At 36.8% G+C, this 20,695-nt stretch overlaps 3 protein-coding genes across 3 annotated transcripts in view; 2 read left to right on the forward strand and 1 right to left on the reverse strand.

The window, feature by feature from the left end:
* Positions 1–20,695, reverse strand: part of LOC134658817 (sex peptide receptor) — a 173,150-nt gene that overhangs the window by 108,044 nt on the left and 44,411 nt on the right. The window lies entirely within an intron of this gene.
* On the forward strand, positions 9,945–11,725 carry LOC134658706 (trypsin CFT-1-like). Its single transcript, XM_063514359.1, has 4 exons — positions 9,945–10,006; positions 10,281–10,458; positions 10,723–10,981; positions 11,429–11,725. The coding sequence occupies exons 1-4, from the start codon at positions 9,961–9,963 to the stop codon at positions 11,723–11,725; spliced, it is 780 nt and encodes a 259-aa protein (XP_063370429.1). The 5' UTR covers positions 9,945–9,960.
* LOC134658772 (trypsin CFT-1-like) lies at positions 14,495–18,235 on the forward strand (the record flags this gene model as incomplete). Its single annotated transcript, XM_063514410.1, has 3 exons — positions 14,495–14,676; positions 15,365–15,623; positions 17,926–18,235. Coding segments are annotated over 3 exons (738 nt in total), but the record flags the coding sequence as incomplete, so codon positions are not given.

Here is a 20,695-nt window from a genome sequence, read left to right on the forward strand (position 1 = left end):
AAAAACTTATAAATAAATTATTAGCCCTAAATCCTGGTAGTGAGTGTAGTGACCTACCAAGTGCGGTAGGGTGCCCTTCTGCAGGCTGGCCGCTTGCCCCGCTGGATAAGAATGCTGATCCGCATCATCAAAAGCATACAGATATAAAGCGCTTTGACAGCTCCTCATAGAGGCAACGCGCGCTAGGCCGCACGCCATAAATCTAAGCTAAAGTCTTAAATTCGAGATCATGAACATGAAATATTGTTCGCTATAATATTAAAATCATAGGTATTAGACCTATGATTTTACTATTATACCGAAAAGTTAGCAGGCGGCCGTGCCGTGGTCGTGATAGGTACAGCATGCGTGGACCAGACAAGCAAACCCTGAATTATGTCCCTACCTATTTTACTATACCTTTGTTCACCATTATGTTCACCTATGTATATTTACTCTTCTTTCCAAGATAATCATCTTTTTCAAGATGTAACCCGTATAATCGGGCTGTATAATTGCCTCAATTTTTTTACACAAAGTTGTATATAATCTTAATTCGATAATTAATGATGTTTTACATATTTATCATATACTATTTTGCAATTTTTTCTTGGATATTTGTACGTTGTTTATTTCGATTGACGATTACTATGACAGCGTTTTTTTTTTCTTTTTTGGCATTTACTACAGTAGCCAGTGTCATGTCGATATAAAAACACTTTAAAATGGAAAGGTTGAGTCCTCAATACAGTGACATTATAACTCAAACAAGAACCATCCAAAGGGGGGTGGGGGGAAATTTCGTTATCTGCCTCTCTATCACTCTTGCATATACGAGCGAAATTTAATGGTGGCAGATAACGAAATTGGTATCGCGGCCAAACCGCCTTGATTCATCAATGTTATATTTATTAGGAACAAACGTTGACTGCCGACTGTCCTATATATTATACTACTCTTTGCTGCCCACTTCTAGCGCTGGCGGTACACCGCGAAAATCAGTAAAATGCTGCAAATGGTGTTAAAGGTCTGAAAATCGGTACGATTGATCTTTAGGACATTTGAAACAATTTGACCCGAAGCGCCAACAAATAAAAAAAACGAGAGGAGTTATGACGTCATGTTTTTTTGTATGAAATAAAAAAAAATGTTTAGAAACCTATCGTGTATGGTATTAAACGAAAGGGCTTTCTGAGCCAATGCTAAAAATATATCACATAGTTACATTTCAGTCATTTTGTTTAAATTATAATAAAAATAGTTTTCAAAACATACCAAGTTTGGGCTTCTCCAGATACAATACCATAATTTTTTTTTGTAAAATATACCTCAAATTATCCCTAATATCCTCATATCTAACCCTAATAAAGCAATTTTGAAATTATTTACATTTAGGTTTTTTTTTTAATTTTTCAATTTTACAAAGTGTAATAATAGCCCTGCCGAATTACTCAATACGAGTAATAATGTCATTCGGGTAAAATAAGAGTATTGAAACTTGCTTTTTCTACTCCCGTACTGTTATTTGTCATTTAAAGGGTCGTGCACACACCTTTAAACCCCTAACTTATAGTTATCAACACAAGTCTTTAGTCTATTCCCCAAAAAAATATTTGTGCATACACGCAGTATCTTTTTGGCACTTTTACGATACTTCGTGTAATCACCACTTAAAAAATATTGTATGGAATACATTGTTTCCAATCTAATTTTAATTGTCATTTCTGACAGATGAGTAAACCATATACATGTTTTGGTTAATGGTACGATTATGTTCATCTTTATAGGGCTGTATCTCCTAAACCGTGCGTCGTAGCACAAAAATAATCAAATTTTCGTTCCCCTTTGAAACTCCTAAGTAATATTTAGAAAACACGAAAAACAAAAAAAAATAAAGATTTTTTTTTATAGGGTTGTATCTTCTAAACCGTGCGTCGTAGCGCAAAAATATTAAAATGTTCATTCCTCTGTAAGAAACCCTAATTAATATTTAAAAACAAAACACAAAAAGAGATTAAGAAACACAAAAAAAAAACTTTATAATGCTGTATCTCCTAAACCGTGCGTCGTAGCGCAAAAATAATCAAATTTTCGTTCCCCTTTAAGAAACCCCTAAGTAAGATTTAAAAAACACAAAAAAAAGAAAAAAAAAAGAAAAAGGAAGAAAAATATTTATAGGGCTGTATCTCCTAAACCGTGCGTCGTAGCGCAAAAATAATAAAATTTTCGTTCCCCTTAAGAATCCCACGCACTGAACAACCTATCACATTAGGACATGAAACAATCATCATCATCCATTTTTATTATTATTTCATTGCATTTCAAAGTAAGTGCTTGGTCGTAGAAAAAGTATTGTATGCAACGTTGTTTAACTGAGTCAAAAAATACTAGTGGCGTCTTTATTAACAATTTTCGGTTGTTGTTTGTTGTTATTGTTGCTCACGCCACTCGCCTTTTTTGACCTCTCTTAAACAACAGTTGCATAAAATACTATTACATGTTCCTTTGGTAATATCTAAGCTTTAAGTAAGAAAAAGTTCTGATGAGTGGGGGGTGGAGAACTCGGGAAAGGGGGGACGTTAAAGGTGAGTTTTTTCGGTTAATTCTTTCTTAATTATTACATAGACAATTTTTACTACGACTTATAGATTCCGAGATATAAGCGACTTTCTGAAAAAAACCGTTATATATTAATTTTATGCTTTCTTTTTAAATATTTAATTGAGAGATTCATAGATCACACTATGTAAAATTGAAAAATAAAAAAAAACCTAAATGTATATAATTTCAAAATTGCTTTATTAGGGTTAGATATGAGGATATTAGGTATAAGATTAGAGGTATATTTTACAAAAAAAAAATTACCGTATTGTATCTGGAGAAACCCAAACTTAATTGGTATGTTTTGAAAATTATTTATATTATAATTTAAAAAAAAATACTGAAATGTAATGATGTGATATATGTTTGGAATCGGCTCAGAAAGCCCTTTCGTTTAATACCAAACACGATAGGTTTTTAAACAATATTTTTTTATTCCTTACAAAAAAAGATGACGTCATAACTCCTCTCGTTTTTTTTTATTTGTTGGTGCTTCGGGTCAAATTGTTTCAAATGTTCTACAGATCAATCGTACCGATTTTCATACCTTTAACATCATTTGCAGCATTTTACTGAATTTCTCGGTGTACCGCCAGCGCTATATAGGTATACTTGGTCAACCAGATCTTGACAGTAGAAAAAGGCGGCAATTTTGAAAAATGTAGGCGCGAAGGGATATAGGGACATGATTTGGTTGACCAGCTATATACATATTATACTACTCTTTGCCTACGCCTTTGTTTTAAACTTTTTTTTAACAAGTTTTCACAGACAATTAATAATTTGACATAGACACATCAAGGCGGTTTGTTTACAAAGGGGCCTATCGGGAAGTGCGAAAATCGAAACTCAGCTATTTGCCTCTTTATCGCTCGAATATGCAAGAGTGATAGAGGTTAGATAACAAAATTTCTAATTTCTGACTGTATTTTTCTTTAAATATTTTCAAATATAATTAAGTTGCGTTGTTTTATCACAAAGTTAAAAAGACTTAAAAGACCACTTGTCTGTATCATCACCATCAGATCAGCTCGATGGTAACCATAAAAATATTGTATTGTCACCCATATTACATATTATGTACTTATGTAAATTTTCAGCTTCATTGAACACCCGAGAAGTGGGTCAAATCTAGACACGCGGTAGCGTGTCCAGCCAAGTTCAAAGAAAAAGGAACTGGCGACGCAGCAACCGTGTGTAATATTACACGAACCATTTCGAGCTACTTTTGACCCCTTCACAACTTGAAACCTACTTAACCTACACACATGAAATTTGGCACATGTATTCAAGTCCCTTAGCTTGTTCAAAATACACTATTTCATAAACATAGCTCAAACTGTTATTGATAAATTAACCTTTAAAAACCGGCATTTTTGTGACTGACTGACATATAGATCAAAAACCTAACCCACTTCCAGGTGACCTAGAAACTTGAAATTTGGCATCAAGGTAGACTATTAGGTGTATATAGAAGGAAAAATGTGAAAATTGGAAATGATTGATATTTTGATGGAAAAAAAATAATAATTAATACTTATAGACCAAAAACCTAACCCACTTCTAGATCACTTAGAAACTTGATATTTGGCATCAAAGTAGACTATTAGGTGCATATAGAAGGAAAAATGTGAAAACTGGAAATTATTGATATTTCGATGGAAAAATAATAATTAATACTTATAGACCAAAAACCTAACCCACTTCTAGATGACTTAGAAACTTGATATTTGGCATCAAGGTAGACTATTAGGTGCATATAGAGGGAAAAATCTGAAAACTGGAAATTATTGATATATCGATGGAAAAAAAATACTTATAGACCAAAAACCTAACCCACTTCTAGATTACTTAGAAACTTGATATTTGGAATGAAAGTAGACTATAAGGCGTATACAAAAGAAAAAATGTGAAACTGAAACTTTTTGACAATTAACCGCGCGTTAGCGAGGGTCTCCTTTTCAGCTTAGGCAAACTGCTTTCATGATGAATACTATAGTAATTTCTGTACAAAAAGTAATGATATCCCAACAAAAACATAAATGTGAAATGAGAGCCAAGTTCAATATTGAGAATATGTGTCGTTGTTAACTCGCCGACAAAAGAATTGAGATCTATATGGGTGCCAAGTTCTGTGCTGTGTAGAAAATCCTGAAATTATAAAGGATTTGTCTTGGCTAGTTTTTACGTATAGGCATATAGGTAATATATATTTTTCTGTTAGTTTTTCAAAAACTTGGTTTGTTGTTAAAAACTAGCCAAGACAAATCCTTTATAATTTCAGGATTTTCTACACATTTATGTTTTTGTTGGGATTTAATTTGCATGATTTGATTGGAACCACATTGGAACAGACAGACAACCAACGGGACAGATGAAACTAAGTAAAAGCTTGAAAAAATGTGGCTTTTTCAATTTCTATTGCAACTTCAGATGAAAACGGGGTTTCTATTGTTTCCCAGATAGTTTTAAGCCATAATGTATTGTTTGCTCGAATTTTCGTTAGTCATAATTCATTTGGTTCAGAAACGCGTCACTTTTCACGATTGCCATAAAACAAATCTAACCTAACCTAACCTATCTATAGGATAACCTAACTAAAATCTTGAAATGTTAACGGTTTCAGTTTTATGAGTAATGATAATATGACAAACAATACATTATGACTTAAAACTTTATGGGAAACAACGGGACCCCATGAAAACGTCCTTATTGAAGCATAAGGACCCTTAATTTATGGAAAGCCACATATAACAACCAATTCGAGGCTACTAGGTGGCAAAATACGACTCAATACGAGTAGGTAGGTCAAATACACGAGAGTAAGGATTTATATTTGGCCAAATATTCTTGTGACAAAGTTATTCTTCCTCGCGTTATCTCGATTTTGCCACGGATCATGAGAACCTATTGTTCGCTTGACAATTAATCTCAAGGATTGGCGTAGGCACTAGTTTTTCCGAAAGCAACTGCCATCTGACCTTCCAACCCAGAGGGTAAACTAGGCCTTATTGGGATCTGTTAGGCTGTTAAAGTTTAAAGTTACCTACTCGTAAGTCTCGTAACACAACATATAAGTTTCACATAACAGAATTACTTACATATATATATATATATATATTATGTACCTAAACATATTACTTTTCTAAAAAAAGGACTGAAATCTAGTGCTGCGAAGAAACGGTATTTTTGTTCGGCTTTTTTGTTGCTATTTGGCATATGGATACATGGTAGAAGAAGTAAGTATGGAATCCTCCTCCGTTTTGCGTGGTCCGACGCACCTGGCTGGGTTTTCGCGATTTTCCGTCAATGTCTGTCAATACCTTATTTCTTACGAACACCTAAAATAATAAGTTTAAAATTAATCTCAATGTCTCCAGTTTGCTGTTCATTCAAACTGACAAAATCCAAATTTCTGAGGCAATATACGACCGCTGTCTTATATAAGCCATTAAAATTCGTCATGAATAACCCCACGTTGCGTTGTTATAAATTTAATTAAATAAATAATTATTGTATTTAATTTATAACAACTAATTAGGCATAGCGTCCAATTTAGAATATGACACAGGCACTAGTTCTTACGAATTTTACCTTAATTTATTAATCAAAGGACCTGAGGTAAAAGTGAGAAGAGGTTAATAAGCAGATGCACCAGCTAGTCGCCGACGCTCCGCTTCCCCCGGGATTAGCCCTTAAGCCTGCACCTAACAGACTGGCTCATAGGGGGCTATGAGCTTGCTGTTGCGTCAATTTTCATTTTTAGAAAAAAAACTAGTCTACTAACTACTAACAACACAATAAATGCTTATTTTGCCGCATTCTTCACTATCTCTCCCTATTTCACTGCCATCTAACCCAGAGGACAAAAATATAGCTTATTGTGGCTACTGGCTACTCCGTCTTCCTCATGACTCATGATATTTTACTTCACCATAAAGTAATTGGTGTAATATCAAATGATATTTTTCACACAAGTTACAAGAAGTTCATTGCTAAGAGCCGGGGTTAGGACCCACGACGATTGGTTTAAAATTTAAACTTTATATATAATTTGTTACCTTTATTATACTAAATCTGTTTTCTTTTTGACATTTAGTGGTATATGTATTGCTGTATGTTTATTGTCAAGTTTTTTTTAATTCTGGACAATTGTCATATATTCGTTTTCATGATAGATCTACACCAACGCAACTGCATGTCATGTTCTTGCGGTTTATTTTTATAACGCCAAGATCGAAATTTGACTGTTAACTCCATCTTGCGTCGAGTAGAGGAATCAAAAAACTATAGAAAATAGAAATGCAGTTTACTCTATGCCATAGAATCCCCTTTTAAATGTCATAAATCCAAACATGGCGGCCATACCAATAGACAACCAAGTCTAGCGATGAAATGATTTGTTTACATGAGATTCACTGACAGGTGACACACTTTACCTATTCGACAACCCATGATTGTTCAGATTCAAATGAACTTCAACATGCGACGTCAAAAGTGGCATGTCGAATAAGGCCCCAGGGGCCGATTTTTGAATTTCGACCGCTCGATCTCGTGTATTTCGTTCAGTAATATCTCCACTACTAGGCATATAAATTCTACTAATAGAATTGAAAACGAGTGATCGATACCACTCGATTTCAAATTTCTATCACACGAATTTCAAAAATTAGCATTTCACCGTTTTCCACCGATTTTCGAGTGACGAAATCGAGCGATCGAAATTCAAAAATCGGCCCCCAGTACGTTTACTACGTTTACCTTAAATTGTTGTCATACGTCTAGTGATGTTATCTATACCTACGGCTACCATTAGTTTGGCACTGACATAATTCGCATATTAGTGCAAACGAGATGTATAAAAAGTAAATTACGTTCTCGATAGCGTAAATGTCAGTTTTGACACTGTCAGTGACTCATGGTACGGGCTCTGAACCCCTACTGTAAATTTCATTCGATAACGTGACGAGCGTCCGCGTTTGCGTTATGTCTATTTTTGTATGGTACTGTATATTAATACAGTAGGTATTAATATTAATTAATGGATAGAAAGTCATGGGATTTATAACAGCGCGCCAAGCGGGACGTTTTGTAAATTCAAAATCCCATACAAAATGACACTTATCGCAAACGCGTACGTCACGTCACGCTATCGAATGATACATACTGATGGTGATGGTATAGTGGTAGGGAGTACATTACATACATAGATCGTAAGTAGGTATTATCATAGAGAAATAATAAGTAAGTATAGAGTGCTTAATGAACTTTTTTACCGTTTTTTACCGTGAAGGGATTTTATAAATTAAGTATCATATAATTTTTGTTCTTTTCAGTGATAATTGGGTAATTCATAATTATTGATATTTGTATTCTTAACGTAGAGTAATCATTATTTAAATATGTGGTTTTACTGTGTATATGCTTTTGTACTGTTGTATATGTGTTTATAAAAATTGTTTCGTAGTGTCATAACATAATTTCGTGAAATGGGGGCGTAACCGTGCCCTTAAATGACGTGTTAATCAATATAGATGGTCAAACCAATTTGTCAATAAATAGTAACCAAAAAAACTATACTCATCCTTTTCTTTTGGGTGCTAGTACTAGTGTAAGACAAAGACAGTATGATTCTCTCTGTCTATGTTTGAAATGGGACAGTCCTTTGACACACTATATTTATCTTTTCTTAAAGCCGATACCTATTATCAACATATTTTTATATAGGTACTTGAGGAAAACAGTATTCCTAAAATAATTAATAGTCTAATCTAATCAGCTAATTACGGGTACGAATTAATTGATTATTTTGGCTGTATCTATTTTTTATACAAATCACTTCGTGGAGTAGGTATTTGAGTCATATTATTAGAAATCTGATAGGAAACAAACAAATGTCCATGTTATTAGAAAATATTGTTATCGTTTAAATATAAGGCTGTGGGCCCGATTCGGATTTTGAACTAGACATTACTAGACAGAGAACTATAGTTGAAATCTAAACTATAACGTATCTAGAATGGATCTAGTACCTACATGTCGTCTTTTGTGAATATCTTGAAGTTGGAATACGGCAGCGTATCATTTCACTACGTTCATCCGCCTATTGTATAAGTAATTAAGTACGTATGAATCCGACAAATAAAGTACGATAATATTTGGCATCCAAATTTCATTACCGAGATACTACTTAAGGTGACAGTCCATTTCCAACCGCAGCTGTACTACTGTTCATTTTACTATGGAAATTGACAGTAACACCGACGCGTTCAGTTTCAGTACCAGTAGTGCAGCCTGCCTGCGGTCAGAAATGGAATGTTACCATTATTGGTCCATAAATTTACCTTTAAGTGGTTAAAACAGGTTTGTTGAAATAGAGAACAAATCAAATTGAGATGTTCCTCCGGTAAAGGTACCTTATCGGCCCACTTCGAACGATACTTCTAAGAGATCACTGCGGTACGATTACCGATCTGTCAGTGTCAACAGTGACGTTTTTGGTTGAAAAAATGTGAAAATGCATGAAGATCCGTAAAAGTGTTTTTGAGTTTATCGCGAACATACAGATAGACAGACGTGGTGGGGGATTTTGTTTTATAATATATTAAAACCTTTGGGTAGCGGAAACAAATCATTTAGCCAAAAAGAGTAGGTCTTACATAAGACGTTATGAAGCCTACTTTCATACTCATAATTGCAATAAATAAACATACACAAATAAGAAAATAAAAATAGACTTACTAAAAATGTTCTTTATTTAAGTATCATTCAAGAATTACCTAAATTCAATTAAGTACGATAGACCTTGACCTTATTATAGAGATTGTCCATTTGGAACCATATGAAATATTCTACAATTATGAAATAAAACTATAATATTTAAACGGGTGATATCACGTGTAATGAATTTAAAATACATCCCACCGTTTCGAACCTTTTACAGCGTTCGTGGTCAACGGATGACTGAGGAAAACATAGAATAGGTATAAATATGGCTACCATCCTAAATTTTATAAAAATACACATCATTATCAAAATCCCCACTCCATAAAACCTGAGACCATACCCTTACCCAATACAATACGAGCTCAAACCAAAACGCTCGAGTCTTGAAAGCTGGAGCTGTCAAGGTTTGCGAGTCTTTAAGGCTCAAAAGACTCTTAAGACTTTATAAAGACATGAATACCACAACACCAAAAATATTAGGAGTAACTTGATAAGACGATAAGTATTAAGATCGAAACTGTTAATATATTAATACTTTACGTAGTTTAATGGCTTATATTAATTAATCAGAAGATAAAACGATGCAAGATAATACAATCATTAAGGGTATAAATAGAAATCAGGGTTACTGAACACACAGTCAAGCTTGGAACCATGCGTGTTGCAGTATTACTTCTTGCGGTGGTGGTGGCCGTTTCGGGTAAGCTTTTTTTTATACCTTGATGGTAGCAAACAAGCGTGTGGCTATCTGATGATAAGCGGTGTATGGAGTATAGTTACAAGTGTTACAACAAAAGAAAAGAAAAGGAATTAGAGATCGTGGCTTCGAACCAGGGTCCGATCCAGTATCCCCTTCGAGGGTTTTTGAAGAGGTATTTCACAATTTTTTCTCAAATCCGATAAATTATCCATCATCAGTTATTTTGACCTTAACCTGCACCTGATTAATATTCAACAACCTTTTAATATTTCAGCCTTACCCCGGTCCCAACCCCCAAGTCAAAGGATTGTGGGAGGCTCTCTCACCACTATCGAAAACTACCCGTACCACGCTGCTCTGCTGACATCTTGGGACTTGAGCTGGTTCAGCCAGAGCTGTGCAGGCACCATCCTGAACAACAGATCTATTCTGACCGCGGCTCACTGCTACTGGTTAGTATTGGTGTCAATGTTTTACTTCTAGTGGCTGAATAATGAGAGAACGAACGAAGAAAAGGTATAGAGGTAAAAGATAATGCTGCACCGACCCTAAGTAAGTAAAGTAAAGGTCATTCTATTTATTTATATTGTCAATTGGAAAGGTAATCATATCGTTAGTAACTTTAAGTAAAATTTTAAGTTCTGGGTAGCCGTCCAGCCTTCCCCCCCAAAAGCTTAATTTGATTCAGGATTTCAAAGAAATAATTGATCTTCCAGGTATTTCACCGCCGCCAACCGCTTCCGCGTCCGCGTCGGTTCCACCTTCGCGAATAGCGGTGGCGTCGTCCACACTGTGTCCCAGAACATCATCCACCCCAGCTTCAACCGTAACACCCTGGACAACGACATCGCCGTCGTCCGATTGGCAACCACCATCACCTTCAACAACCAGGCCCGCGCGGGATCCATCGCTGGCGCCAACTACAATGTTGCTGATAACCAGCCTGTTTGGGCTGCAGGATGGGGAGCTACGTCGGTAAGATAACAGCTATAGTTCGATTGTGATTTGAAATGCTTTCTTTGCAATACGGCCAAACGCCATATTACAATCCACTTGGCAATATATTTTATCGTAATCAGCGTAACTGTGCCTGTTTGCATAGAATTTTGTAATTTATTTTATCCTGTGATTTTATCCTTTTGATATTTTCTAATGGATTAAAAATTCCACTACGAAAACGTCATTTATTAAATATTTTATTACAATTTTGACGGAAACCATTTTTAGAATTAGAGAATCAGAGAAAGAGAGAATAAGAATGGGGAGAAAGCCATATAGATATCTCTCTTTAGGCGGGTGTTTTATATGGGGACCATAGGCCAGCGACAGTATGTTAAGATTTGTATTTAGTGTAACAACTAACATTCGGAACTTTGTAAGGGTGATGTAGAAGAAGTATTATATATACGCTTTTAATTCCAGTTCCAAGGCCCCGCCTCCGAACAACTCCGTCACGTCCAAATCTGGACTGTGAACCAGGCCCTCTGCGTAGCCCGTTACGCCGAGATCCGTCAGGTGGTCACCGACAACATGCTGTGCTCTGGTTGGATCGACGTCGGCGGCCGCGACCAGTGCCAGGGTGATTCTGGCGGCCCCCTTGTCCACAATGGCGTCGTCATCGGTGTCTGCTCGTGGGGAGAGGCGTGCGCCCTCGCCAGGTATCCTGGTGTTAACGCTAGGGTGTCCAGGTACACTGCCTGGATCACGGCTAATGCTTAATAATGGAAGCTCTTGTAAAATCTGATTTTGATTAAAAAAATAAAAATAAGAATAAAAGATAATGAGTAATAAAGACTTTCTGCCAACAACATATTTTATTATTTCAATGTACCTATATATAAATAAGAATCAAGTAGTAAGAATTCCTAGACGGTTTCATCGATACAGATCAGGGATGTTGCGAATATCCGCATCCGCATCCGCAACCGCGGAACTTCCGCATTATTTTCAACATCCGCATCCGCATCCGCATAAAATCGATGCGGATTTAATGCGGATGCGGATGTGGAACAGTTCGGTACAGGAACGTCTTAGCATCGGTGTAAGTGCTAGACTGCTAGGTAATTTAGTCATTAACCAAAAAACCTATTAGAAATGAGCAGTCAAGCATGAGTGGAACTTAATGCACGGAACCCTTGGAACGCGAGTCCGACTCGCACTTGGCCTGAAATAAACCTGAAATAAAAATTACTAAAATGTAATATTTGACGTTTTTTATGGTACTATCTTGACATCCGCATCCGCATCCGCATCCGCGGATGTGAGCCTTTAAAAATCCGCATCCGCATCCGCATCCGCGGATGTCAAAAAATCGGCATCCGCAACATCCCTGATACAGATACCTAAACATGTAGCTATAGTTGGTCAAACCAAATTTGTCAGTAAATAAGAACAAAACAAACTATACTCATCCTTTTCTTTTGGGTGCTAGTACTAGTGTAAGACAAAGATAGTATGATTATCTCTGTCTGTTTGAAATGAGACAGTCCTTTGACAAACTAACTATATATAGCTGGTCAAGCAAATCTTGTCAGTAAAAAAAGGCGCGAAATTCAAATTTTCTATTGGACGATATCCCTTCGCGCCTACATTTTTCAAATTTGCCGCCTTTTTCTACTGACAAGATCTGCGTGACCAAGTATAATTACATGTTGAACAAGCGAGACAGTTCCTTGTGCAATTCTGCATCCCAAAGGGGGCATTTATTAGGGTTTGCACGACGGATCCGAAATGTATGGGAAGATCCGCGGATCCAGATCCAGATCCGGATAATTTCATACATTCCGGATCAGGATTGCAAACCCTAGGGGCATTTAGTAAAAATGTAGCTTTATGTAGGGTATGATAAATTGTGCCAGTGATAAATTCTCTTTTCGTTTCAACCCCTTTCGTTATACATAGTACATTACGATGCGAAGTGCGAAAAATAGGATATAAAATAGGTTTTAAATCGACACGAGTTGCAAATTACTTTTTCGCACGTGTATTGTACTACATTTTAGAGTACATTATGGCCCTTTACATTTTCGACATAGTATAGTTGCGTAATGTGCTAATTATTGCACTAGTGCGGTAAAGTAGCCCCCATATGTACTGTAAATTAAGACGTTTTAATTAGGTACCTACCATAAATGAATATTTGAGGACATTATTAAACAAATTTAACAAAAACAGCGCTGAATGAAAATCAATACAATATAATTATACTTTTGAAACATATGGACACAGATACGAAGCATTACGATAGCAGCCTAATTGTGTGGATAAGACCGAAATCAAGATAACAGATTACAATTCAATGATTATTTGATAACGAATGTTTGAGCCCCTTTCACACTGTCCGATTCGATAATTGTAAATTAAATCCAGTAAATGTAATGCCATAGGATAAATAAATAAGGGGCCTAGTCAACAGACAATCGTTCATACATAAAAATGACAACCGGGACTTTAATAATGTATGGAAACATTGACGAAATTTTTTATCGCCGTTGTCATCCTGACAGATGTTTACTTTTCGATTGGCGTTTGTTGAAAGACAATTGTCATCTTGGCTACCCCGTAGTGTAGGGCCTGAGTGGACGCTCGAGTTGGGCGTGCAGCGGGGCGGGGCGTGCGGCGTGCATGTTAAACAAATGCAAACGTATAGGAGTGGGCTTATAGTGCACGCTGCTCAAATCACTTGTGATCCCGACGCCACGCTGCACGCCCCGCCGAACGCTTCGCTTCGAGCGTCCACTCAGGCCAGTATTTAAGGTCAGTACCTTATGAAACATCGCCAACTTCGTGTCGGATTATTAAAAAGATACTAACTGGGTTTTCACTAGAGCATAAAACTTTATCATAACGTGTAGATAACGATATTATGATGTGATAAAGATCGTATTTAACTATTAGAAATCGACATTTAGTCAAGCGTCGTGACAATGATAAGGCTTCTCGGATTTTCGGTGATACTTTGTATAATTGGGGGCCATGTTTTGGGTAAGTATTAGCTTTCTTACGTACGTAACCCTATGTTAAACTCACGAAACGAGTCACGTTCAACGCTCAAAACGGCTAGAAGTAGAAAATCGAATTCTAATAGTAATTTTTATTTTCTCTCGAAAATAAGTCGTATACTTTGTCGACACTTATTTTAAATACAAAAATGTCTATATCATGACTTCGTTTTGAATTTCGTTCTTATTTCTAAATAAGTAGGTACCTATTTGGATTATTTGATTTCATAACCTCGATAATGTTTCAATTTTGTATTGATGTCTCGCTGCCCTTTAGTTGGAGTAACGTAAGAATTGTTTTTGACAGCTATGAATTGACCCAAAAGTTATAAATAAATGAATCTTTAAGGCTCCGTTAAATGGAAGGTCGAAATTTTATGCATGCATTTAAACCTAAGGTCCAATGTCATCCAAAATCAATTCTTACGTTACCCCGAGTTAAAATCTTCTCGATAAAATTGGCTTAAATCTGTTTCTCGAATTTTAATTGACAGCTGTCCCTAATCCATTGGCCACTCAAAGAATAGTGGGTGGCGAACTCACCACTATTGAACAGTACCCGTTCCAAGCTGCCCTGCTGATGTCATGGGACTTCAGCTATTATGGACAAATTTGTGGAGCCTCCATTATAAATGCGAGATCTATTTTGACCGCTGCTCATTGCTTTTGGTAAGTACCTGCGGCAGTATTTTCGTTTTTTAGTCGCATTTTTATCACTTGTCTTGTCATGCGACACTTTCGCACTTACATTCTTGTTAGACGTAACAGGCATGATGACAGATGATAAAAACCGACCATCGTTGCCCTACTGCGTTTGTAGCTTGGTCGCATTTTTATCGCCTGTCACCATGCATATGTATGTAAATAAGTGCGAAAGTGACAGGCATAGTGATAAGCTGATAAGTGATAAAAATCCTACCCCTAAATGAAGTTTTGAATCCATTATTATAAACGGTTCCATTCCAACTGTTAGGAACCAAGGAATCTTCATAGTCTCTAGTTTAAATGTTTCCTTGTATCTAATGACACTTTTTGTAACAATTAGAGCGCCATCCGCCTTATGATGTGCGCGGGTACCTAATATACTTAATACTTTTCTGCCCTCCGGTCGGAAATCGTCAACTTTCGCCTCACTGCGCTAAACGATGTTGCCGCTTTCTGGTTCCGTCGAGCAGAAAAATAGGATACACACCTCGGAAAATAAATAGGAAACCCTCAGATCTCCTGTTTCCTGTAATTATCGGCCGAGCCGACGTCGAGACATTTCCTACTTTACTGTTCTGTTTAAATCTTACTTATAAAATTATACAAAGTACAAAAACATTATACGCATTTAAAACAGCTGATTTCATTACAGGTACTTCATAGAGCCTAGCCGATTCCGATTCAGAGTTGGTTCCTCCTTCGCCAACGATGGTGGCGTTGTCCACAACGTCCTTGCGAACATCATCCATCCAGACTACAACCCCAGTGACTTGGATTTCGACGTCGCCATAGTCCGCTCGTCCACCATCATTGTTAACACTGAGGCGGTACAGCCAGTCCCGATAGCGGGCCTTGGATATAATATGCCTGATGATTCTGAAGTTTGGGCTACAGGATGGGGGCTGACTGAAGTAAGTACTTTAGTTTTAGCGACGAGTTTTAAAGGCGCTTAAATTTAGTGAACTTCTGATATTAAAAAAAAACAGATGTGATTTAAGTGTGTTAATAGTAGTTTATGTGACTGCTACATAATGATAGGCATTAAAATACGAGTGTGGGTTTAAGAAACGAACGTTAGTGAGTTTCTTAATAGGATCACACGAGTGTTTTAATTAGGACTTCCAAAATTACGGAAATGTTAATTACGTAATTAGTTACGAAATTTAAAAAAATAATTACGTAATTACGTAATTCCGTAATTGAGTGTTCTAAAATAAAACGACAGTACAATTATTGGGGATCTTTAATTAGAACAGAATAACAGAATGGGACACACACCATGATCATTTTTTGTATTTTTTATTTTGAAAATATGACCGCGACAACGCGTTCAACGATTTATCCGATAAGGAGCTCGTAGCTCCTGCTGCAGCTGGACAGCGTTGGAGAAACGGTCCCGCAAAAACGTTGATACAATAAAGCGATCGTATCTCTCGGAAGTGTAGCGTTGTTCTCCGGATCCAGGCTTCCTGGTGAAGTTTCCAGTCCTCTGGAATCGATAAACTGATCGTAGAACTCGGAAACGGCTTATGTTGAGCTGCCGAGGAACCACAGACTGCGTCATTCCTAAATCCACCAGGGCTACTGCTTGAGTTGCTACTGCTTCCGTGGTATCCATTTTCTTGGGGTGTTTTCTTTCTCCAGCTGTTCCGGGATGACCTCTGTGAACTCTGGATACCGAATGACCCATATCACACTTTTACCCCCCCTTTTATACCTCTCCAAGGTAACGCAACTAGCGACCCTATACAACGCATATTCTAGGTGTTCTTTCAGCCAGCCTATTATGGATAACTTTATCCATCTTTATCCACGTGATAAAATAACTGTCACTGTTTAACACCGTGGGAAAGAAAGTGACGGACACCGTTTTATCACGCTGTCACGTAGACAAGAACGACCATCATATCCGTACAGAACGCGATAATTTCGTGATTATTATTATTTTTTCCGAAAATGCTTTATTCATGTTTAAAGCTTATTAATTTTGCTTTTAAATGATATTAATATTGATAGGGTATTATAATACATATGATAAGAGCTATATTCGCTTGACACAAAAATCTGTGGGTGTGCGATTTCCCTGACGCCGAGTGTATTATCTTATTTTTCATAGTTCCGTAATTACGGAATTGTTCCTTTTAGTTACGTAATTATTAAAAGATGAATAGCTATCCGGAATTACGTTATTACGTAATTACGTAATTACGGAATGGAAGCCCTAGTTTTAATGCCTAATTATGTACAGTTACATACACTACTTTATCTAAACACATACCTTAAAACTAATTAAAAGATAAACTGTACGTCAAATGACGGTGAATGAAAACTTTTTTCACGCATGTCACGCATCCATAGTTTTTTTTAATTCCTAGACAAAAGAATGAAGTCCCTATTCTCATGTCTCTCGAGATCAAATATCGTGCGGTTTATATTAAAAACATACTAAATTGACGTTTCGTATCGATAACTGTTTTAATATCTATGGATACTAGAATAGAGACCCACTTGAGTTTTGACTGCTGTTCCAAATTTATACTCATAACGATACAAAAAATTTATAACGTTATAACATTACAGTACAGATTTTCCTACTACCACAGATAAGAAAGTTCTCATAGTAAAATTGGTTGTAATAAAGCTGGTCATTTCCTACGGTTTCTGAACGCATTATAGAGCACTAATGACATGTGTATAGATAAATGAATTAATCATATGAAATCCTCAAAATAACAACGCACTACGTAGCAACCACACATCAGTATCTAGGTAATCCAGGGATTTATAATTCAAACTTAACCCCAGAGAGGACTTCGGAATACAAAAGTAAGTACATCTCATGGAAAACATAAAGTTGTAGTTCTTAATCTTAATCCACGGGATAAATGGTTTTTACGAAACTGTAAAACTTTAATATTGCATGCTGTTGAAGATTGTGATTTTGAATATCTATTTTAGGTACTCCAAACAATATAATTAGAGTCTGGTAAATGGTACCTACGAAAAAGCCACCCAGTGGCATAACTATAATATCAACTGAAGCCTGTTGCAAATTTATCAAATACGAGACATTGGGACCTGTGCTTACGGCCTCTATCTCTAGGTCTAGGTTAAATTAGTGCGCCCCAGGCCAGAGATCTGTGGCATTTAGCCTTCTTTGCCTATTACGTCAAAGCCATCCAGAGAAACTAAATCGATTAATATATTTTTCAGGTCACTGGTCAAACTTCCAGCCAGCTCCGCCACGTCCAAATCTGGACAGTGAACCAAGCAGTCTGCAGGACCCGCTACAGCGAGTTAGGATACGTCGTTACCAACAACATGTTGTGTTCCGGCTGGCTAGATGTAGGCGGCAGGGACCAGTGCAGCGGCGACTCTGGCGGACCCCTCATCCACAATGGTGTGTTGGTGGGGGTGTGCTCGTGGGGGGAACAGTGCGCGCTCGCCAGGTATCCTGGTGTTAACGCCAGGGTATCGACGGTTGCTCAGTGGATTCAGGTTAATGCTTAGTTTATGAGTGTTGGGATTTAGAACTTTTAATATAGCTTGTTTTTCTTTCTCTCATTTTTTCTTTATTTATTTTAGTTTAGTTTTTGAATAGTGGTGTGTTTGAATAAATAGCTCAAGCAAAATGTGTTTTTAATCAGTTGTAATTTTAAACGTACGTGTAATCTAGGTAGTACCTATTTAATCTAATTCAGAAATATAAATATGTACTTAAATGTTGTCGTTAAATATTATCTGGTTGGGAGTATTTTTTTAAATGAATAATTGTTTGATAAGATTGTTTTTTATAGGCGCTATTATCTTAATAATATAATAATATATACATTTCATATGGATAAATTGTCAAATAATCATGATAATGATTCAGTAATGACACAACTGTTTTATACCGATAGTAATAACGGTAGTACTATTAGTTATTCTGTGGTAATAATAATAAATGACATCATTTACCTAGATTAGATAATGAATTTGTTGATACAAATAAATAGGTGCTGAAATGGGTCAATAAAATGAGACGTTCCGTGGATAAGGGCACCTTGTGGCGATTGGCACTTACGCTATTATTAACAACGCTCCAATACTAATGCGGTGGTGTAAGGCCTGAGTGGACGCTCGTGTAGCGGGGCGGGGCGTGCGGCGTGCATGTCAAACAAATGCAAACGTATAGGAGCGGCCTTAGTGCATGCTGCTCACATCACTTGTGAGCCCGACGCCACGCTGCACGCCCCGCCGAACGCTCCGCTCCGAGCGTCCACTCAGGCCTTACACTTACGTGACGTAAGCGCCGTCCACCATAACCTACCTTTTCCCGTGAAATGTCAGAAATTTGTTTTTGTATCTCACTACGTTGGATAGATTTCAACCTAGACAATGATTATATACTTAAATAAATAGCAATATTTCTAAAAGATCTATCGGGTTTGAAAATGGGCCGATTTTTTTTCAGGGGAGATCCTGATAATGCGAATTCTCGTAGAGTGAAACACGTATTGAGTTGTTTTTTTTTTAATATTTTTTTCACGTTGGTAGGGTAAGGACATTAATTGCATGCAAAATATACGCAAGTAAGACATACGAGTAAGAGCAACTCATTAGTATTTACTAATTGATGGACTGGCACATTAATGTATCGCGGATTGGCAAAGGCATATTATTGTTTAAATTCATTGTGATTTCCCATTCCATTAAGGTCCGACTATTTACTTGTTAGTAGTAAATGTTATAACATTTGTTGAGACAAGCTTTCTTATGTCTTCTGACGGGACTAATAATAAGAAGAAATAGTTTATCTATCCAAATATCAAATGATATTGAGAAAATAAGTAATAAAAATAGATGTAATCAAACAAGATAGAAAATAGTAGCTACAATATAGGATGAGACGCACAACCTGCTTAGGTACTTCCTTCGTTCCTTTTTCTTATATTCTATAAGTATATAATGTGTATATTTGATATAACCGGAACTTAAACTAGATGTAGGTTTTTGATAATTTTTAGAGTGATCATTTGTGTGTGACAGATTCTGATGTTATTTCGCGTCAGTAAATGCGAGTAAAAAAAAAATTGTGAGACATTTCTTGCTGAATTGTTTTATATGTAAATATAAAAGACTTTTTTTGTTAAACCTACGAAAGTGTTTGCACGGGGCCTAAAATAACTTCCCTTAAATTATGCGTCGCCTTATAAATACACGTTGTATAATTCTATCAAGAAAATTGTTTCAACCGTGTTTACCTATTACAAAAACCTTTGTCACAATAGTCTAAAATCATTCTTAAAAGTATCAAACTCGTGTCGTGTGTTTGAAATCTGCTGAGCACAAAAACCCAAATGATGATGATGGTATCCTGGTCTGAGAGCCCTATGTCCCTAATGAGGGATATTAGGGACATAGGGCTCTCAGAAGGGATTTCCATTTTTCGCGGTCCAGTGCGGCCCAGCCGAGGCCAACTGGTGCAGCCTCCTTTTCCACTATACGCCACCAGGTGGTACGTGGGAGCCCTGGCCCCCTTTTCCGGGAATTTTCCAAGTCAGCCGTTGCTTGGATATGTGGTTGTTCGGCCTTCGTAAAGCATGTCCTATCCAGCGCCATTTCCGCAGAAGTATCTCCTTTAGCTAAAGGGTTTCGTCCGGTCAAAAATCCAAATATCACCTTATAAATCGCACGTCGAACCCAATCAGCTGCCCCTTTATCTAAAATTATTTGTCAAGTAATACACTCATACCTTTAGTAATACGCCCATATGTCAAACCTTGCCAAGCAAAATGAAATTTTATTTTGTCAACACAAAGTTCAATTTAGAATGAAACAGGAGACCTTTTTATAGGTCTCTGGGCGGCTAGAGGTTAGTCCGATGACACAACCGTGGCACTCGCCGAGGCTTTTAACTGGCCCTCGAGATCCTTGCCACGGAAGGTCGGAGAAAAATGATCGCAACCTGAAGGGCCTGCACGTGAATGTACTGAATGCT

This window comes from Cydia amplana, chromosome 23 (assembly GCF_948474715.1).
Source record: "Cydia amplana chromosome 23, ilCydAmpl1.1, whole genome shotgun sequence".
Lineage (NCBI taxonomy): Eukaryota > Metazoa > Arthropoda > Insecta > Lepidoptera > Tortricidae > Cydia > Cydia amplana.